General features: G+C 36.5%; 3 protein-coding genes across 8 annotated transcripts; 2 read left to right on the plus strand and 1 right to left on the minus strand.

Moving 5' to 3' along the window:
• The first annotated feature begins 265 nt into the window (after positions 1-265).
• LOC127954694 (calponin-1-like) lies at positions 266-7,722 on the plus strand. Its single transcript, XM_052553400.1, has 7 exons — positions 266-434; positions 2,797-2,918; positions 3,004-3,070; positions 3,739-3,876; positions 4,240-4,356; positions 5,166-5,312; positions 5,409-7,722. Exons 1-7 carry the CDS (start codon positions 375-377, stop codon positions 5,646-5,648), a joined length of 891 nt encoding a protein of 296 aa, XP_052409360.1. The 5' UTR covers positions 266-374; the 3' UTR covers positions 5,649-7,722.
• LOC127954793 (transcription elongation factor 1 homolog) lies at positions 7,712-10,835 on the minus strand. The gene is made up of 4 exons (XM_052553408.1): positions 10,691-10,835; positions 10,060-10,181; positions 9,901-9,971; positions 7,712-8,192 (listed from the first exon to the last, which is right to left on the minus strand). The coding sequence occupies exons 2-4, from the start codon at positions 10,173-10,175 to the stop codon at positions 8,128-8,130; spliced, it is 252 nt and encodes an 83-aa protein (XP_052409368.1). The 5' UTR covers positions 10,176-10,181; positions 10,691-10,835; the 3' UTR covers positions 7,712-8,127.
• Positions 9,695-14,597, plus strand: LOC127954726 (transmembrane protein 205). 6 transcript variants are annotated; one of them, XM_052553402.1, is made up of 4 exons: positions 9,695-9,763; positions 12,125-12,233; positions 12,320-12,483; positions 13,319-14,597. In XM_052553402.1, the coding sequence occupies exons 1-4, from the start codon at positions 9,710-9,712 to the stop codon at positions 13,619-13,621; spliced, it is 630 nt and encodes a 209-aa protein (XP_052409362.1). In that variant the 5' UTR covers positions 9,695-9,709; the 3' UTR covers positions 13,622-14,597. The 6 variants fall into 6 exon arrangements, with proteins under 6 accessions (XP_052409362.1, XP_052409363.1, XP_052409366.1 ...); XM_052553403.1 differs by lacking the exon at positions 9,695-9,763 and adding an exon at positions 11,487-11,614; XM_052553406.1 differs by lacking the exon at positions 9,695-9,763 and adding an exon at positions 11,488-11,614 and having other exon boundaries at positions 12,128-12,233.
• The last annotated feature ends 72 nt before the right edge of the window (positions 14,598-14,669 follow it).

The raw sequence follows: 14,669 nt of genomic DNA on the forward strand, positions 1-14,669 counted from the left end.
GTATGTATGTATGTATGTATGTATATATGCCACCCACTTGATGTCCACTGTAAAATCTAAAGCAAAACCAGCTGAGATTCCCTGAAGACAAATCAGAGGCATCCTTAATTCACTTCAAAGTGGAAAAAGTGACATGGGACTTGTTTAAAGCCGGTGACATCATTTTAACAGAGCGGCGTGACGTCGCAATTGGGCGTCGGACCCAGCCAATCAGCGCTCGCTCCGCGCACGCACAGATGGGAAGAGTTTAAAAAAGATTTTGGAAAAGAAGAAGATGTGGCCCAAACCTCCCCACATGATCAGACGGTTGCACTGAAGATTCCAGTTCTAACGTTATATCGCCATCCTCTCGTCCGAATCCGTTAAAAAGCGCGATGTCAACGCAGTTCAAGAGCGGTCCCGCTTTCGGACTGTCCGCGGAAATCAAGAGTAAGGTAAGCGTCTGCTTTGATTGACAGCTGTCAAAGATGCGCAGGCAGCACGTGCGCTACTGAAGCTAAACATTTTAGACTGTCATTTATTCTGTAATGTAGCCTGTACAAGGAATTTGAATATTTTTTTAAGTGTTGACATCAATTCAAATATGTCAATAACAGGGTGTAAATTATGAGGATCCAAACCATAGACTGATAGCAAATGTTTAGTTGTTTAGTTGTTTTCAGTCAAATCTGCACATTGTTTTGATGAAGTTAAGTCTACAAAATGAAAAAAAAAAAAAAAAACTTTCAGTCATATTGAAATATTTAACTTCTTTGCTTATGTGTTGTCTTTGTCCTTATTCATTCTGTACTAAAGTAATGTATGGATGTGCTTTATGACATAAGAACTTCTGCCACATTTATTCTCTTCATAATCTTAGTGGTCCACTTTTAAAAATACCTAAACCTTTGGCTTTTTGCCTTTAGCTGTCACTGACATCCCGCTTCCTGAGCACCACACACATCTGTGTACTCTGATTTAGCAGAAGTCACGCTGCACACTGTGGATTTTGAGATTATGTCACAAGTGTCTTCCTATGGACTCGGTATGTGGTTTTCGGTCCCCATATAAGGAGAGTTGTGTTCACTCACAATATCTGAGAAGAGGAGCATGTTGTAAACAGTTTAGAATAAGGAGGAGCATTGTTGGACATCCTACCCTAATACTGCAAGATCAACTTTGTTCCAGCCAACAGGGAACATTAGTAGAACTTTCTGACAAGACTCTTTTAAAGTCATGAACAAACATGGGTATTTTTTTTTTCTTTTTTTTGTTTTGTAGCAATGCCATAGAAGAAATATTTTCAGTTCCGAATGAACCTCTCAGTCAACAGTTCTGAAAGGAACCAATTTCATTCTTAAGTGTGAAGAACACTCTGTAAAGAACCTTTTGTGTAATGAAAAGATTCCAGGGATGTTTAGTGTTCTTTACAGAATTAGATGATGATAAAGAACCTTTATTTTTAGGAGCTAGGAATCATATACAGTGCAACTGCTAAAAATAACTGTCAATGCAGGTATTTCTAGTATAACCAAGGGTATAAAGGAATGTTATCCAGGCAGTCTGTGACAGAATTCCTGCTTAAAAAAAAAAAATCTGGTTTTGGCATGGACTCTACAGAGTTCGACTGAGGTCTGTTCCAGATGTCCAGAATGAGAGAAAAACAATAAATCTTGCTCTGAGCACAGTTCTTTGGAAGCATGTGAGTGCTATCGGTCTTGGTGTTATTTGGACACATTTAGCATGTGCTAAGTAGTACCTCACTTCACACGAGCAGACAGGAGCGAGAAGAAACGATCGTAAGGAGCTAAAAATCAGAACGGAGGGCTGATGGGATGAGGCACGCAGCTGTGACATGGAGGACCGAAAGAGAGAAAAGGCCAACAATAACACTGATTTAAAGTTACAGCGTTTGTTTGGCTTCCACACCAGCGCACCAAACTTGGGAGAAACAGCTCTCTCTAAACTCTCTCTCGCTCTCTCTTTTCCTTTTTTTCTGTCTTGTTCTTCCTTTATAAGAAATCCTTCAGGAGTGAAAGACTGAGATCTACTGCATAAATACTTTGCCAGCGCAGCAATACAATAAAGGAGATGGTCCAAGGTTTTGCAGGCAGGAATGTCCCCGGCATTCCCAACCTTATATTTTATATCCCACTTCTTCACTCAGCCACAGCCATAATGTTTTATTTTAAGAAATCCGTCTGTATGATGTACTGAGACGAAGGGAAACATTTAAATAAGTAATGTTGTTTATTTGGAAGAATCATGCGAGGATCATGTTTTGGATCAGGGGCAAATATGCATGTCTTGTTCTTCATCTTCATCTTTAATCAACAGCAAGATTTTTTTTATTTTAATTTGTACTCTATAAGCTACTATTCAAAAGTTTGGAATCACTAAGATTTTTTTTTTTCTTTTAAAAGAGGTAAATATTTATTATATATTTATGAATGATTAAGCAGTAAAACTGTTTTCAACACTGATACCCATATTCAATTTTTACTCCCAGGAAGTTATTTTAAATTAAAATAATATTTTATCTCAGTTTTCCTGTCCCCCAGCCCCCCCAAAATGACAAATTAAATAATGAAAATGTTTTAAAAATGTTATTGACCCCACATGGTGAAATGTGAAGTGTGAGTAAAAGTGTTTATGTAATATTTAAGACTGTTATTTTTTAATAGAACTATCCTTGCAGTGCAACAAATGAAATAAAAGCTTTATGTCTAATAATTCTTAAACAAAAAAAAGTACTGTAAAGTACATCAATACTGCAAGTTAGAAGTGTGGGGTAATCTTTTGACCTTTGACCTCCAGCTGGCCCACAAATATGACCCAAATAAGGAGGAGGAGCTAAGATTGTGGATCAGCGAGGTCACAGGCCGCAAACTTCCCGAGAACTTCATGGAGGGGCTGAAAGACGGAGTGATCCTCTGCGAGTGAGTGATGCCCTGATTCATGCGATCTGCAGCTGATTAACAGCTATGAAGCTCAAATAACTGATTCAGTCACTCGTTTTTACAGGCTTATCAACACTCTTCAGCCCGGTTCTGTTAAAAAGATCAACAACTCTCCTCAAAACTGGCATCAGGTGAGCAAGAATATCCCATTTGCGAGCATATCTGCTTGATCCAGTTCAGGTCCAGCAGGAGGCAGTAAATCTGATCCGTGTTGCCAAGTCAGCGGTTTTCCTGCGGCATTGGGATACTTTAACTCAGTTTGCTGCGGGTTGTTTCTTAATGTCCTCGGGTTGAAACGACTCCAAAAACATGATATTTGTCCCATGGTATGCGAATTTTATCAGGAGACCCCTTCGAAACATTATTGGGCTAGTTTTGAGTAGAGATTGGGCGTGTTTTATTGTGAATACCTGGCAACCCTGACTAGTAATCTTAGGAAACGCTTCCTGTCTAAAGTATTTATACCTGGGTTAAACACAACAATCATTTTAGAAGAACTTTACAGTTCTTGAAAACCAAGTAATAAAACACTTTGGAGGCACTTTTAATGTGGGATGAGAGAAATCAATAACATATTTCAGGGATTTTATATTCAAATGTTATGTTGCATGCAATTTACACCGCTTCAAGTTCTTTGTGAAATGGGATGCTTTTGTCATTCATAAAATCTAATAACCGCTGATCCAAATATCAACAGGGTTTCTGGTGCTGAGCATTGTTCCTCTGGAGTGAGTTATGCATACTTTCAGATTTTTCAGGTTATGTCCGTTTATTCTTGGTTTGGCCTTGTTTGTTGCAGCTGGAAAATATTGGTAATTTCGTCCGAGCCATTCAAGAATATGGAATGAGGCCAGATGATATATTTGAGGCCAACGACCTGTTTGAGAACGTCAACCACACTCAGGTCCAGTGCACGCTTATTACACTGGCTGGGATGGTGAGTCTCACATTATGAATTTCTAGAGGAATAACTTCAGACTGAAGATTAAGAACTTGTGTAATATTCATACTTTCTATCTACATTTCAAAAGTTCATTCATATGGGAGTTTTTAACCATCAGCAGAGAAATTAACATAAAAAAATGTGATATTTGAGCTTTTTCCACAAACCAACACTCAAGCAAACACCAAAAAAGCAATCTCTCTACTCTTTGTGTGTTCATGTATATGAAGTTACTTGCACATGTTTGTCTTTTATATGAAATAATAGCATCCTGTACTTCCACTTCGTAAATGCAGAATGTCTGTTTCCTTTATAATTTATGTACGTGTATAAATTTGTCATTATTTTGAAATGCAGGCTAAATCTAAAGGCTTCTATTCGAAATACGATGTTGGAGTGAAATACGCAGAGAAACAACAACGCAAATTTGCTCCTGGGAAACTAAGGGAGGGACGCAACGTTATTGGTCTGCAGGTCAGTAGTTGTTCATCAGTAATCGCCTTTTTCTTTCGCATATAAAAATAAACAAAATAAGGGTTCAATTAAAGCCTTGGAAAAAAATATAGCAATGCCGGTTTCTGTGATTTTTATCAAATCAAGTTAAATTCAATGGTATGCATTATATATTATCATATTAATATTATTTTATATATACATCTTTTTATATATATTTACATTTTATTTTGATGTATTTATTAAATATTGCTTTTTATATTTATGTTTTTAAAATTATACACTACTGATCAAAAGTTTTTTTTTAAGAATTATAACTTTTTATTCAACAAGGATACATTAAATATATTTAAAGTGAAAGTAAAGCCATGTAAAATGTCATAAAAGCTTTTTTTCAAATAAACGCTGTTCTTCTGAACTTTCTATTCATTAAAAAAACTTAAAAAAGTACCACAGAAACATTAAGCAGCAAAAACCTTCTTCAATATTTATAATAAAAGTTAATGTTTCTTGAGCAGCCAACCAGCATATTAGAATATTAGCATATTAGAAAACTCAAAACATTAAAAGTGTTTTGATCACAGCACTAAATTACATTTTAATATATATTTAAGTAGAAAACAGTTATTTTAAATTGTAATAACATTTCTAATAATTACAACCCTGGTGTGGCTTCTTACAAAAACATTTAATTTTGAATTAACAAAAGTTTAGCAATTATTCCAAATCTGATGCATGGAGTAACAGTAGTATATGTTATATAATTGCATTTTTATTCAACAAGACATTCTTTATCTACATCATTTTCACAGCTCTTTTTGCATTTTCAGATGGGCACCAATAAGTTTGCCAGTCAAAAGGGCATGACGTCTTATGGCACACGGCGTCACCTCTATGACCCCAAGAATGGTATGGAGAATCCTCTGGACCAATCAACAATCAGCCTGCAGATGGGCACCAACAAAGGAGCTAGTCAGGTGCTCAGAATGGTTTTGCAATCGCGCTCTCATAGTTTTGATATAAATGAATTGAATAAATGGCAGCTTCTGTCTCTTCTGTTTCCTCTTCTGCAGGCCGGCATGACGGCCCCCGGCACCAAGCGGCAGATCTTCGATAAGAAGCTGGATATGGAGATGTGCGACACCTCTATCGTCTCGCTGCAGATGGGCACCAATAAAATGGCGTCCCAGACCGGCATGACGGTGTACGGTCTGCCCCGTCAGGTGTACGACAGCAAGTACTGCTCCAGCCCTGATGACTTCATCAACAACGGCCAGGACTCAGAGATGGATGGGTATCAGGATTCTGACTAGGATGAACAGACAGCTGCCAGCACGCTGCTTTTTAGACATTCACCTGCACTTTTTTTGATATTCCAAATTGATGTTGACCAGTAGGACCAGCTTGAACTGTTTCCTGACATCACAGCCACCGATCAAAGCTGAGAACCTCAGTGACTGACCGCACGTAGCAAACAAACTCAGAAAGAATTCATTTCCTTTTCTTTTCTTTATAAACAGGCTTTTCCTGCTTCTCACTTTGTAGCTTTAATATTATACATTTTTCAGTTTTATTTTATTGTTATTTTGAGTGTGCAATTCTCCCATCTCCTGCACTGCCAAATTTTCTCACATGAACAAAAAATAATGCAGATGATAAATATGGATGAATTATTAATGATACTCTACTGGTCAGAAGTTTAGAATAATTTGGATTTCTTAATGTTTATTAAAAGCAGTCTCTTTTGCTCAACAAGGCTGCATTTATTTGATTAAAAATACAGTAAAACAATGAAATATTATTCAATTTAAAATAACTATTTTCTATTTGAATATAGTGTAAAATGAAATGTATTCTTGAGATGCGCAGCTGAATTTTCAGCGTCATTCCTCCAGTCTTCAAGTGTCACTTAAACCTTCAGAAATCAGTTTAATATGTGGATTTGCTGCTCCATTATTATCAGTTATTGGTGCTCAGTTGTTAATAATTGTTCATATTTTTACCATGTTTTTGCTGCTTAATATTTTTGTGGAAACTGTGATAGTTATTTGAAATAGAAATCTTTTGTACATTATAAATGTCTTTACTGTCGCCTTTGATCTGTTCAATGGATCCTTTCTGAAAACAAAGTTTTATTTCTTTAAAACAGCAAAAACATTGTTTCTTGAGCAGCAGATCAGAATATCAGAATGATTCCTGAAGATCATGTGACACTGAAGACTGGAGTAAATATATTCAAGTGAAAAAAACAATTATTTTAAATGATAATATTTCACAAAATTGCTGTTTTCCTATATTTCCGGTCAAATGAATGCATTCAAAAAATGTTAAATGATATCTTAATTATTCCAAACTTCTGCCCCATCGTGTAATTGGAGTGGATTTGGTCTGCATATTTTAATAGGTTCCATGATGGGTTTTTTTTTTTTATTGGATGAAGAGGAAATCCAACCAAAGACGCCCCACTACTGCCAATGTCCTGAAGATACTCAGATGAACTTAACCAAACTACTGCATCTTTGAGATTGTCTTGTTGTTTTTTTTTAGGTTTTGTCACTCAACTATAAGCTTCACAAAGTTTAATAATGTCCAGTTTGCATAATTGTTTGAAAAGGTGTTGACCCTGCTCCAACACACCTGCTTGTAGTTTTCAAGCAATTCCACCGGTGATGATTAGCTGCTTCAGATGTGTTAAACAGAGCTGCAGGAACCCTTGCCCTAAACGCTGATTCACTGACAGGAGCAAGTCCTCATGTCCTGCTCGGGTAAACACAGTAAGCGTCTTCATTTATCATAACATATGCATGCATGTGGAGTCACTACTAAGCCCAGAGGTTTTAAAATCTCAAGGTTTCGGAGACGTCTTTTGTAGTACTGAATAGTATTTCATCAAGCTACAGATTGCTCACAAAGCAGACTGTCATTCCCAAAGACTATCTAGAAATGATTCTGTAAACTTGCATATATGCTAGCATCACTGCTTTTAGCCTGACTAACCTGATACTCAGTTATCATCGTGACCGATTATAGCACAAGCAAGACCTGCTCATGATTTAGGATGGTTGGGAGTCTACATATAAAATAAGTTTTAATGTGCAGAGTTAATATATATATATCCATTTTAAACTAAATAGTTTTGACATTACTAGTTTCCACCCTCATGTAATTCAGTTATTGAACTTCTTACAGATTTTTAGGTTTCATTTATATATAATTGTGTGTTAAGGAATGTGATTATTTTGCATCACCGCTGCATAAATCAGTGAATCTCTTTTGTTGATGTAAGTGTGTCCCTCTTGCATTAATGCTTCTGATGTTTTTTTTATTTATGAGGCTTACCAAAAATGGCTGAGCAAGTGAAAATAATAAATCACTATTTTCAAATTATTTCTCTTTATTTTCATGAAACGGAAATGTTTGTAACAATACATTTGAAACGATTCCACAACAGAAGTGGACCGAGGTTTTCCACGAGAGAATATGCTAATTATTTAAATGATACTACATGGTCTTATAAAAACCTAAATCGTAAAATGCACAAGACAATCTAAAAACAGCTATTTTGAAAATTACATCTGTTTCACTTCTTTCAGAATTTTTGTAACAATTAACAAAAAGGAAAAAGGCTGGATTTTAATCATCATCATCATCTCAGTGTTGCCTGAACCTCCTCCTGTGGCTTTATTAGATGATTATTTCAGCTTCAATACAAGATTGAACAGTGAATCAATACAGAAGGTAAAAACAAACACAAATCTTTCAGAGTATTTGGTCACCTTTGACCCTGCAAAACTACTGATTGGCTGCTTCACAAGCGTCTATCCAATCACTGTACACGTCCACCGGCTCTGAGAGATCTGAGAGAGCGATTTAAGGACAAGAACCAACATCACATTAAAATAATTCACCCAAAAATGAACATTTGCTGAGGATTTACACACCCTCGGGCCATCCAAAATGAAGAGGAGTTTGTTTATTGGAACTGATTTGGAGAAATGTAGCATTCCATCACTTGTTTACCAAAGGATCCTCTGCAGTGAATGGGTGCCGTCGGGATGAAAGTCCAAACTGCTGATCCACACCACTCCAGTCATAGACAGTAAAAGAAATGGACACAGCGACCCCATTGGAACTCAATTGAGACAAGTGAAGCCCATTTTTAGCGTTTTTTAGTACTTCCGTTTCTGACGCGCAGACTCAAACGAAGCTTGACGACGTCAGCAACCTGTCTGCCAGATGTAAATCTTCTAGTAGCTGTGCGTGCAAACTGCTGTCGTTAATCTTGGAGAGACGGCGAGCTTGAGCGGGGAGTTCTTTGGCGTGAGTGAGCAGGAGTAAGTATTCTGATTAATTATCTCCCTTGACCTCCACATCCCCCCGATAGCCTCATAGACAGTAAACTATTGCCTGCGAGCTTCTCCTTTCCATACTGTAATTTCTCTACTGTGCGACAGTGAGTCGCTGGTTTTGACGCAATCGTTAGCCTACAAAAACTGCTTCTATGGGAACATAAAGTGAGATACAAAGGTAATGGAGCCTTTTATACATTGTTGTGTATCTTTAGAAATAATTAATGGACAAATGGAGTTTCAGAGGATCCATTGCTGATTAACTGATGTAATGCTACACTGACTGCACACAGCTCCAACCTCTTTAAGTTTGCGGATGACACAACTGTGGTGGGTATCATTAGTAACCGAGATGAGACAAACTACAGGAGCGAGGAGAGCCGCCTGGCCGAGTGGTGCAGTGACCACAATCTCTCTCTGAACGTGGAGAAGACAAAGTAGATTTTTGTTGACTTCAGGAGAGCACACACTCAGCATGTTCCTCTGACCATCAACGGTGCGACTGTGGAGAGAGTGAGCAGCACCAAGTTCCTGGGTGTGCACATCTCAGTGGACCTCTCCTGGACTGAAAACACTGCAACACTGGCCATGAAATCACAACAGCGTCTCTACTTCCTCCGCAAACTGAGGAGAGCCAGAGCCCCACCCCTGATCATGTACACCTTATACAGAGGCACCATCGAGAGCATCCTGTCGGGTTGCATCACTGTGTGGTATGAAGCCTTCAACACATAGTGAGAACAGATGAGAAGTGGACCAGTGAACTCTGAACCTCAGCCCCCCTGCAATCATTATATCTAAACTGTTTGTTTACTTCACCGGTTTGCACTCCATCTGCCTTGTGCTGCTTTACTTATCTATATATATATATATATATATATTTTTTTTTTTTACATTACCTTATTTGTACAGTTGTATTTTAATTTTATCTGTATTTTATGTTCTACTGTTAGTGTTATCTGTATGCACAAGGGTCTGAGAGTAACACAACTTCAATTCTCTGTATGTGCTGTACATGTGGAAGAATGTGGACTGGACTCCATTTCTCCAAATCTGTTCCAGTCTTGGATGGCCTGAGGGTGAGAACATTTTCAGCAATTTTTTATTTTTGGGTGGACTATTACTTGAATAATATACATCATGCAATAAATCGTTACTAATTCTCTATTAATTTATCAAATACATGTCGGTTTCAAATGGGTTTTGAGAAGGATACAGGTTATTGGTGTCTGGAATTCCTCTAGACACACAGTACAGGATATTATCCCCGTATTTCGACTTCGCTCCCTGGAATAAAGTAAAAATGTTGAGCTTTAGCTTTTTATTTATTTTTGAATGCAAAAATCAAGTTGCACTTCAGGAGTTTTCTTCTTACATCTTAACGTCACATGACTTCTCGTGGTTACAGAAGGGGCAGGTGAACTGGGTGTCCAGGTTTCCCGTCATCTTTTTCTTGGGAGGGGGTTTTCTCTTTGACTTTCTGCGTCCCATCTTTTACTTCATGGAGAATAAAGCACAAATAAAAACATACCACATAAAGCAATCTTTAAATACATGAACCTTAAATGAGGGAGCTGCTCGTGTCAAATATACACAAGCAACAGCCTCTTCCAGCGAGGAGTTCTACAACACACAGTGATATTTAACATCTAAAAATTATGTAGCATTCAAATCCATTCTTTCTGATATGAGATTAAACCACATTGACTGTCTATTTTGTCTCAAACTGACAAACAACAGGCACAAATAATATTTAAACGGGTGTATTTCTAACTAATGTGTTTCTTTTTAATTAAAATGTAAGCGTTTGGAGATATGTAAAGGTTTTCTAGGTCCTAGGCAACATAAATACAAAGAAAAACAAACACAATCAGTAAAATGGAAATACAATGAAAAGTCGAGCAAAACCATATGGTCAAAACACTCACGATATATACGAGCATTTCAACATTTAAGAAATACATTGTGCTTTCTAGGAGGATAAATAAAAAAAACAAATGTCTTACCGAACTGTGATTTAAAGAGATGCGACTCTCGGAGAAAACCAGCTAACGTTACTGGCTACAGCTCACTGACTACAAAGAGTAAACAGAAGATGTACTTCCGGTTGGTCAAAGGGCCTTCAAAAAAGCGTTTAAAAGCGGATCGTCCTCTAGTGTTAAACACCAGAACTACCTAACGGAGTTCAAAATTGAGTTCATTTGAGGAGAGAAACATTTCAATTATTAAACATTATTTTAAATTGCAATAATATCTAACAACAACAAAATTAAATGTAAAAAAAAGGTATGTATTTCTGACCAAATAAATGCAGACGTGATGAACAAAAGAGAAAAACCTTACAAATCTGACCCCAAACTTTTGAATGTGTACGACGGGGACATCAACATCGAGTATAAACAAACCATAATTAAAATGTTTTAAGAAAATTAAAAGTCTGTATTCTAATTATATAAAATTGAAATAATAATATAAATTCAATTCAATTCAATAAAAACTTATAAAACTCATAAAAATTTAAAAAGCATATACAATTCCTAAAACTTTCAAATTGAAATGAAAACTTAAATATCAAAATAATAATAAGGTAATTAAAAAATATTAAATATTATAATAGTACATCAACATTGACTTATATTAAAATATGATCTATATGAACTAATGATTTCATGTTAGTTATCTCCTATAGTTAATTAGTTACAATTTTGGAAAGGCTTTAGACAGACGAGCAGCTACTTGCATCGTGATTGGATGACATACATCTATATATTTGAATAAGAGAGCGTGATTGGGTGGTGTGATCACGGGGGCGGGACTAACAGGGTAGGTGTGGTGTTAAGCAACAGGAGCTGAAATTTTGTGCTGCAGATATCTTATCTTTCGAAACTGATCGTTGGAAAAAGACCTGTATAAAGTGACTCAAAGCTCGGGTATGTAATTTCTATAGACCAACAGAAAAAACACTGAGAAGGAAATTGCTCCATTGTGTAACTGCTTGCGTAAGTGATAGAGAAATTGCGTGAACTACTATCGCGGAAGTCTTGAAACGTGTGCTGTTGTCATTTTCTTACTAACGGGACAGAAAGTAAACTGATGCAACTTATTTTAGCGGATCCATAAGCATAACAGATCAGGAGCATCGGTAAGGTTTTAATGCGCAAAAACTACAGGCTATGTTTTGCAGTAGTATGTTGTTCTCGACAATTTGATCAACATAAGTACATACACAAAGCTCTTATCTATACTGACACACTTTAAATGTATGTGCACGTGCACATGTTATATGTAATTTGTAAAAATGTTATGCATATATAGCTTTATATTTCGATGAGGTTGTGAATCTTTATACATTCTGTTGCAGATTTTCTGAGACCTTTTATTTGACATGCTGATTTTTTTTTATTTTTGTTATTATTATTAATATTATTAATTTTTTTCAGAAGTTAATTATGACTACTGAGGGAGACCCAACTGCCTTTGTGAAAGTGCTTCACCTTCTGGTGATTTCTTTCATCTGGGGAATGCAGGTGTGGGTGTCTTTCATAGCAGGTAAATTAATATACGATCATATAATAATACAATATATCATCATATAGTATGCCATGCATACTTCTATTTCCTCTTTATATTTTCAGGTTTTGTGCTGATTTCCCAGGTATCCATGCACACATTTGGCCTTGTTCAAAGCAAGTTATTTCCAATTTATTTCAATTGTCTGATGGGTGGAAATGCAGTTAGTCTGGCCATATATGCTGTGTACCACCCCAGAGAACTCCTGGACTGGCATGAGGGCATTCAGGTGACCAATCAAAACTTTATATATTCTGCATGAATCTTTAAAGGAATAATTCACCCACAAATGAATATTTGCTGAAAATGTGCTCTCAGGCCATTCAAGATAAAGATGCAGTTTATGTCTTCATAAGAACAGATTTTGAGAAATTAAGCATTACATCACATGCTCACTAATGGATACCTTACAGTGAATGGGTGCCGTCAGAATGAGAGTCCAAACAGCTGATAAAAACATCACATTAATCCACACCACTCCAGTCCATCAATTAATGTCTTGAAGCAAAAAGCTGCATATTTGTAAGAAAAAAAAAAAAAAAATCAAACATCGCTTCCGGCTAAAATGAGTCTTTAACCCATAATAACACTTCATCCAGTGAAAAAGCCCATTCCATGTTGTCCTCTTCACATCAAAATCCACCAGCACATTTGTTTGCGACTGTCCTGGATGGTTTTCACTTTTAAACGGTGCTTGATCTCTGCATATTTCTCTACTGATTCAGATGTGGTGACTTTTTCACTAAATAAATCACTTTAACAGATAGAGGTCTCCTATTTAAGTTGGAAGCAACAGTTTAGAGTTTAAAAACACCGTAATGATGGATTTGTTTCTTACAAACATGCTGCTTTTCACAAACTGAAAAACCGATGTTTTCATCATGCTCATTCTGACGGCTCCCATTCACTGCAGAGGATCCGTTGGTGAGCAAGTGATGTAACGCTACATTTCTTCAAATCTGTTCGGATGAAGAAACATGGCCTGAGGGTGCACATTTTCAACAAATCTTTGCTTCTTTCCTCATTTTGTTTCTATTCCCTTTAAACATTATTTTTCTGGGCAGATGATTCTTTTCTTTGTGGCTGTGATCATGGCCGGCCTGAACGTGCAGTGGTTTGGTCCGTCTGCCACCGAGAGCATGCTGGTCATGCAGGAGATCGAGAAGGAGCACGGTCTGGGAAATCAGGTGGGTATGAGTTCCAATAAGGAAGAATACGCCAAACTCCGTGAGCAGGACCTGAAATACAAGGAGCACAGGACCATCTTCTACCGCTACCACGGTCTGTCCAACCTCTGCAACCTCATAGGCTTTTTCTCCACTACCATCAATCTCATTTACCTGGCGCTCCATTTAGGAACTATATGAGTGTGTTGTGTGTCTTTGAGAAAGAGTACAGTCAGACAGATATATTAAGACCATTATCCTGTAATGATTTGTATAACAGTAATGCTTCTAGTTTTTATACAACAAGAGTGTTTAGTGTTAGTTAAGGTTAAAAGAACCAAATTCAGATGTGAGCCAAAAGTGAACCAAGTGAAAGAGCCCAGTTGATTTTGTATTTACTTTCATTTATTTGTGAGTTGTTTATATCATGATATATTATGTAATGTACAATAAAACATTGAATATTAGGGAATTGAATTAAAGTATATACGTTAAAGTATTTTTTTTTTTTTCTTTTACAGTCAGGTTTCATTTTAATATTCTCCTCATTCTGTTTTGTCCATAACTATACAATATGTGGATAATGTCATTAGATGCCACCCTTACCTTTGTACACTTCCTGTTTTGCTGTAAAAGGCCAGAAATATTAAGAAGAGTGGACCAGTTATAGGATTGTTTTATCATAAAATGCTGTTTACAACATCCTATAGAATGAATGACACTATAATGGCAATTAAACTCTGTGGACAACAAGCAGTGAATAATAAATGAACTTTTGATCGTCTTTTGTAAAAATGATGTTTGAACAGAAAGTAAACTTGCTTTTCTCACTGGACATGGAAAAGAGTGCTGTTGAAGATTCAGTGACATACAAATGTGATTCCGTTGATTTCTCTGCATATTCAAACTTTTGCTGTGAATTAGTAATTTTTTTAGTGTTCTATACCATTTCTTATATCATTTCTATATCATATTTTCCCTTCTAATGAAAAGAAAGCCAACTTTATTTGTGTGTGTTTTGTGTCCATTGGGAATCTTGGTCATATTTAGAAAGCAAACTGAAAGAGTTTTTCTTTGTTTATTTGTTGCTGACATTGAACAAGCATGTATTCAGTTAAAGAAATATAAAACACCTATACATGTTGATTTTTAATTAAAATAAATAAGTGAATTTTTATTTGCTTTCTTACTGCAGCTATACAAACATGCAGACTCTCTCTCTCTACACACACACACACACACACACACA

The sequence above is a fragment of the Carassius gibelio genome, chromosome A3 (assembly GCF_023724105.1).
Source record: "Carassius gibelio isolate Cgi1373 ecotype wild population from Czech Republic chromosome A3, carGib1.2-hapl.c, whole genome shotgun sequence".
Taxonomy (NCBI): Eukaryota; Metazoa; Chordata; class Actinopteri; order Cypriniformes; family Cyprinidae; genus Carassius; species Carassius gibelio.

Coding starts and splice junctions, on each gene's coding strand:
- LOC127954694 (XM_052553400.1), top strand. CDS start 375: ATGTCAACGCAGTTCAAGAGCGGTCCCGCTTTCGGACTGTCCGCGGAA. Junction 2,919..3,003: donor GACGGAGTGATCCTCTGCGA/GTGAGTGATGCC, acceptor TCGTTTTTACAG/GCTTATCAACACTCTTCAGC. Junction 3,877..4,239: donor TTATTACACTGGCTGGGATG/GTGAGTCTCACA, acceptor TTTGAAATGCAG/GCTAAATCTAAAGGCTTCTA.
- LOC127954726 (XM_052553402.1), top strand. CDS start 9,710: ATGTGGACTGGACTCCATTTCTCCAAATCTGTTCCAGTCTTGGATGGC. Junction 12,234..12,319: donor GTGGGTGTCTTTCATAGCAG/GTAAATTAATAT, acceptor TTATATTTTCAG/GTTTTGTGCTGATTTCCCAG. Junction 12,484..13,318: donor ACTGGCATGAGGGCATTCAG/GTGACCAATCAA, acceptor TTTTCTGGGCAG/ATGATTCTTTTCTTTGTGGC.
- LOC127954793 (XM_052553408.1), bottom strand. CDS start 10,175: ATGGGACGCAGAAAGTCAAAGAGAAAACCCCCTCCCAAGAAAAAGATG. Junction 9,972..10,059: donor AAGTCATGTGACGTTAAGAT/GTAAGAAGAAAA, acceptor ACTTTATTCCAG/GGAGCGAAGTCGAAATACGG. Junction 8,193..9,900: donor ATTCCAGACACCAATAACCT/GTATCCTTCTCA, acceptor TCGCTCTCTCAG/ATCTCTCAGAGCCGGTGGAC.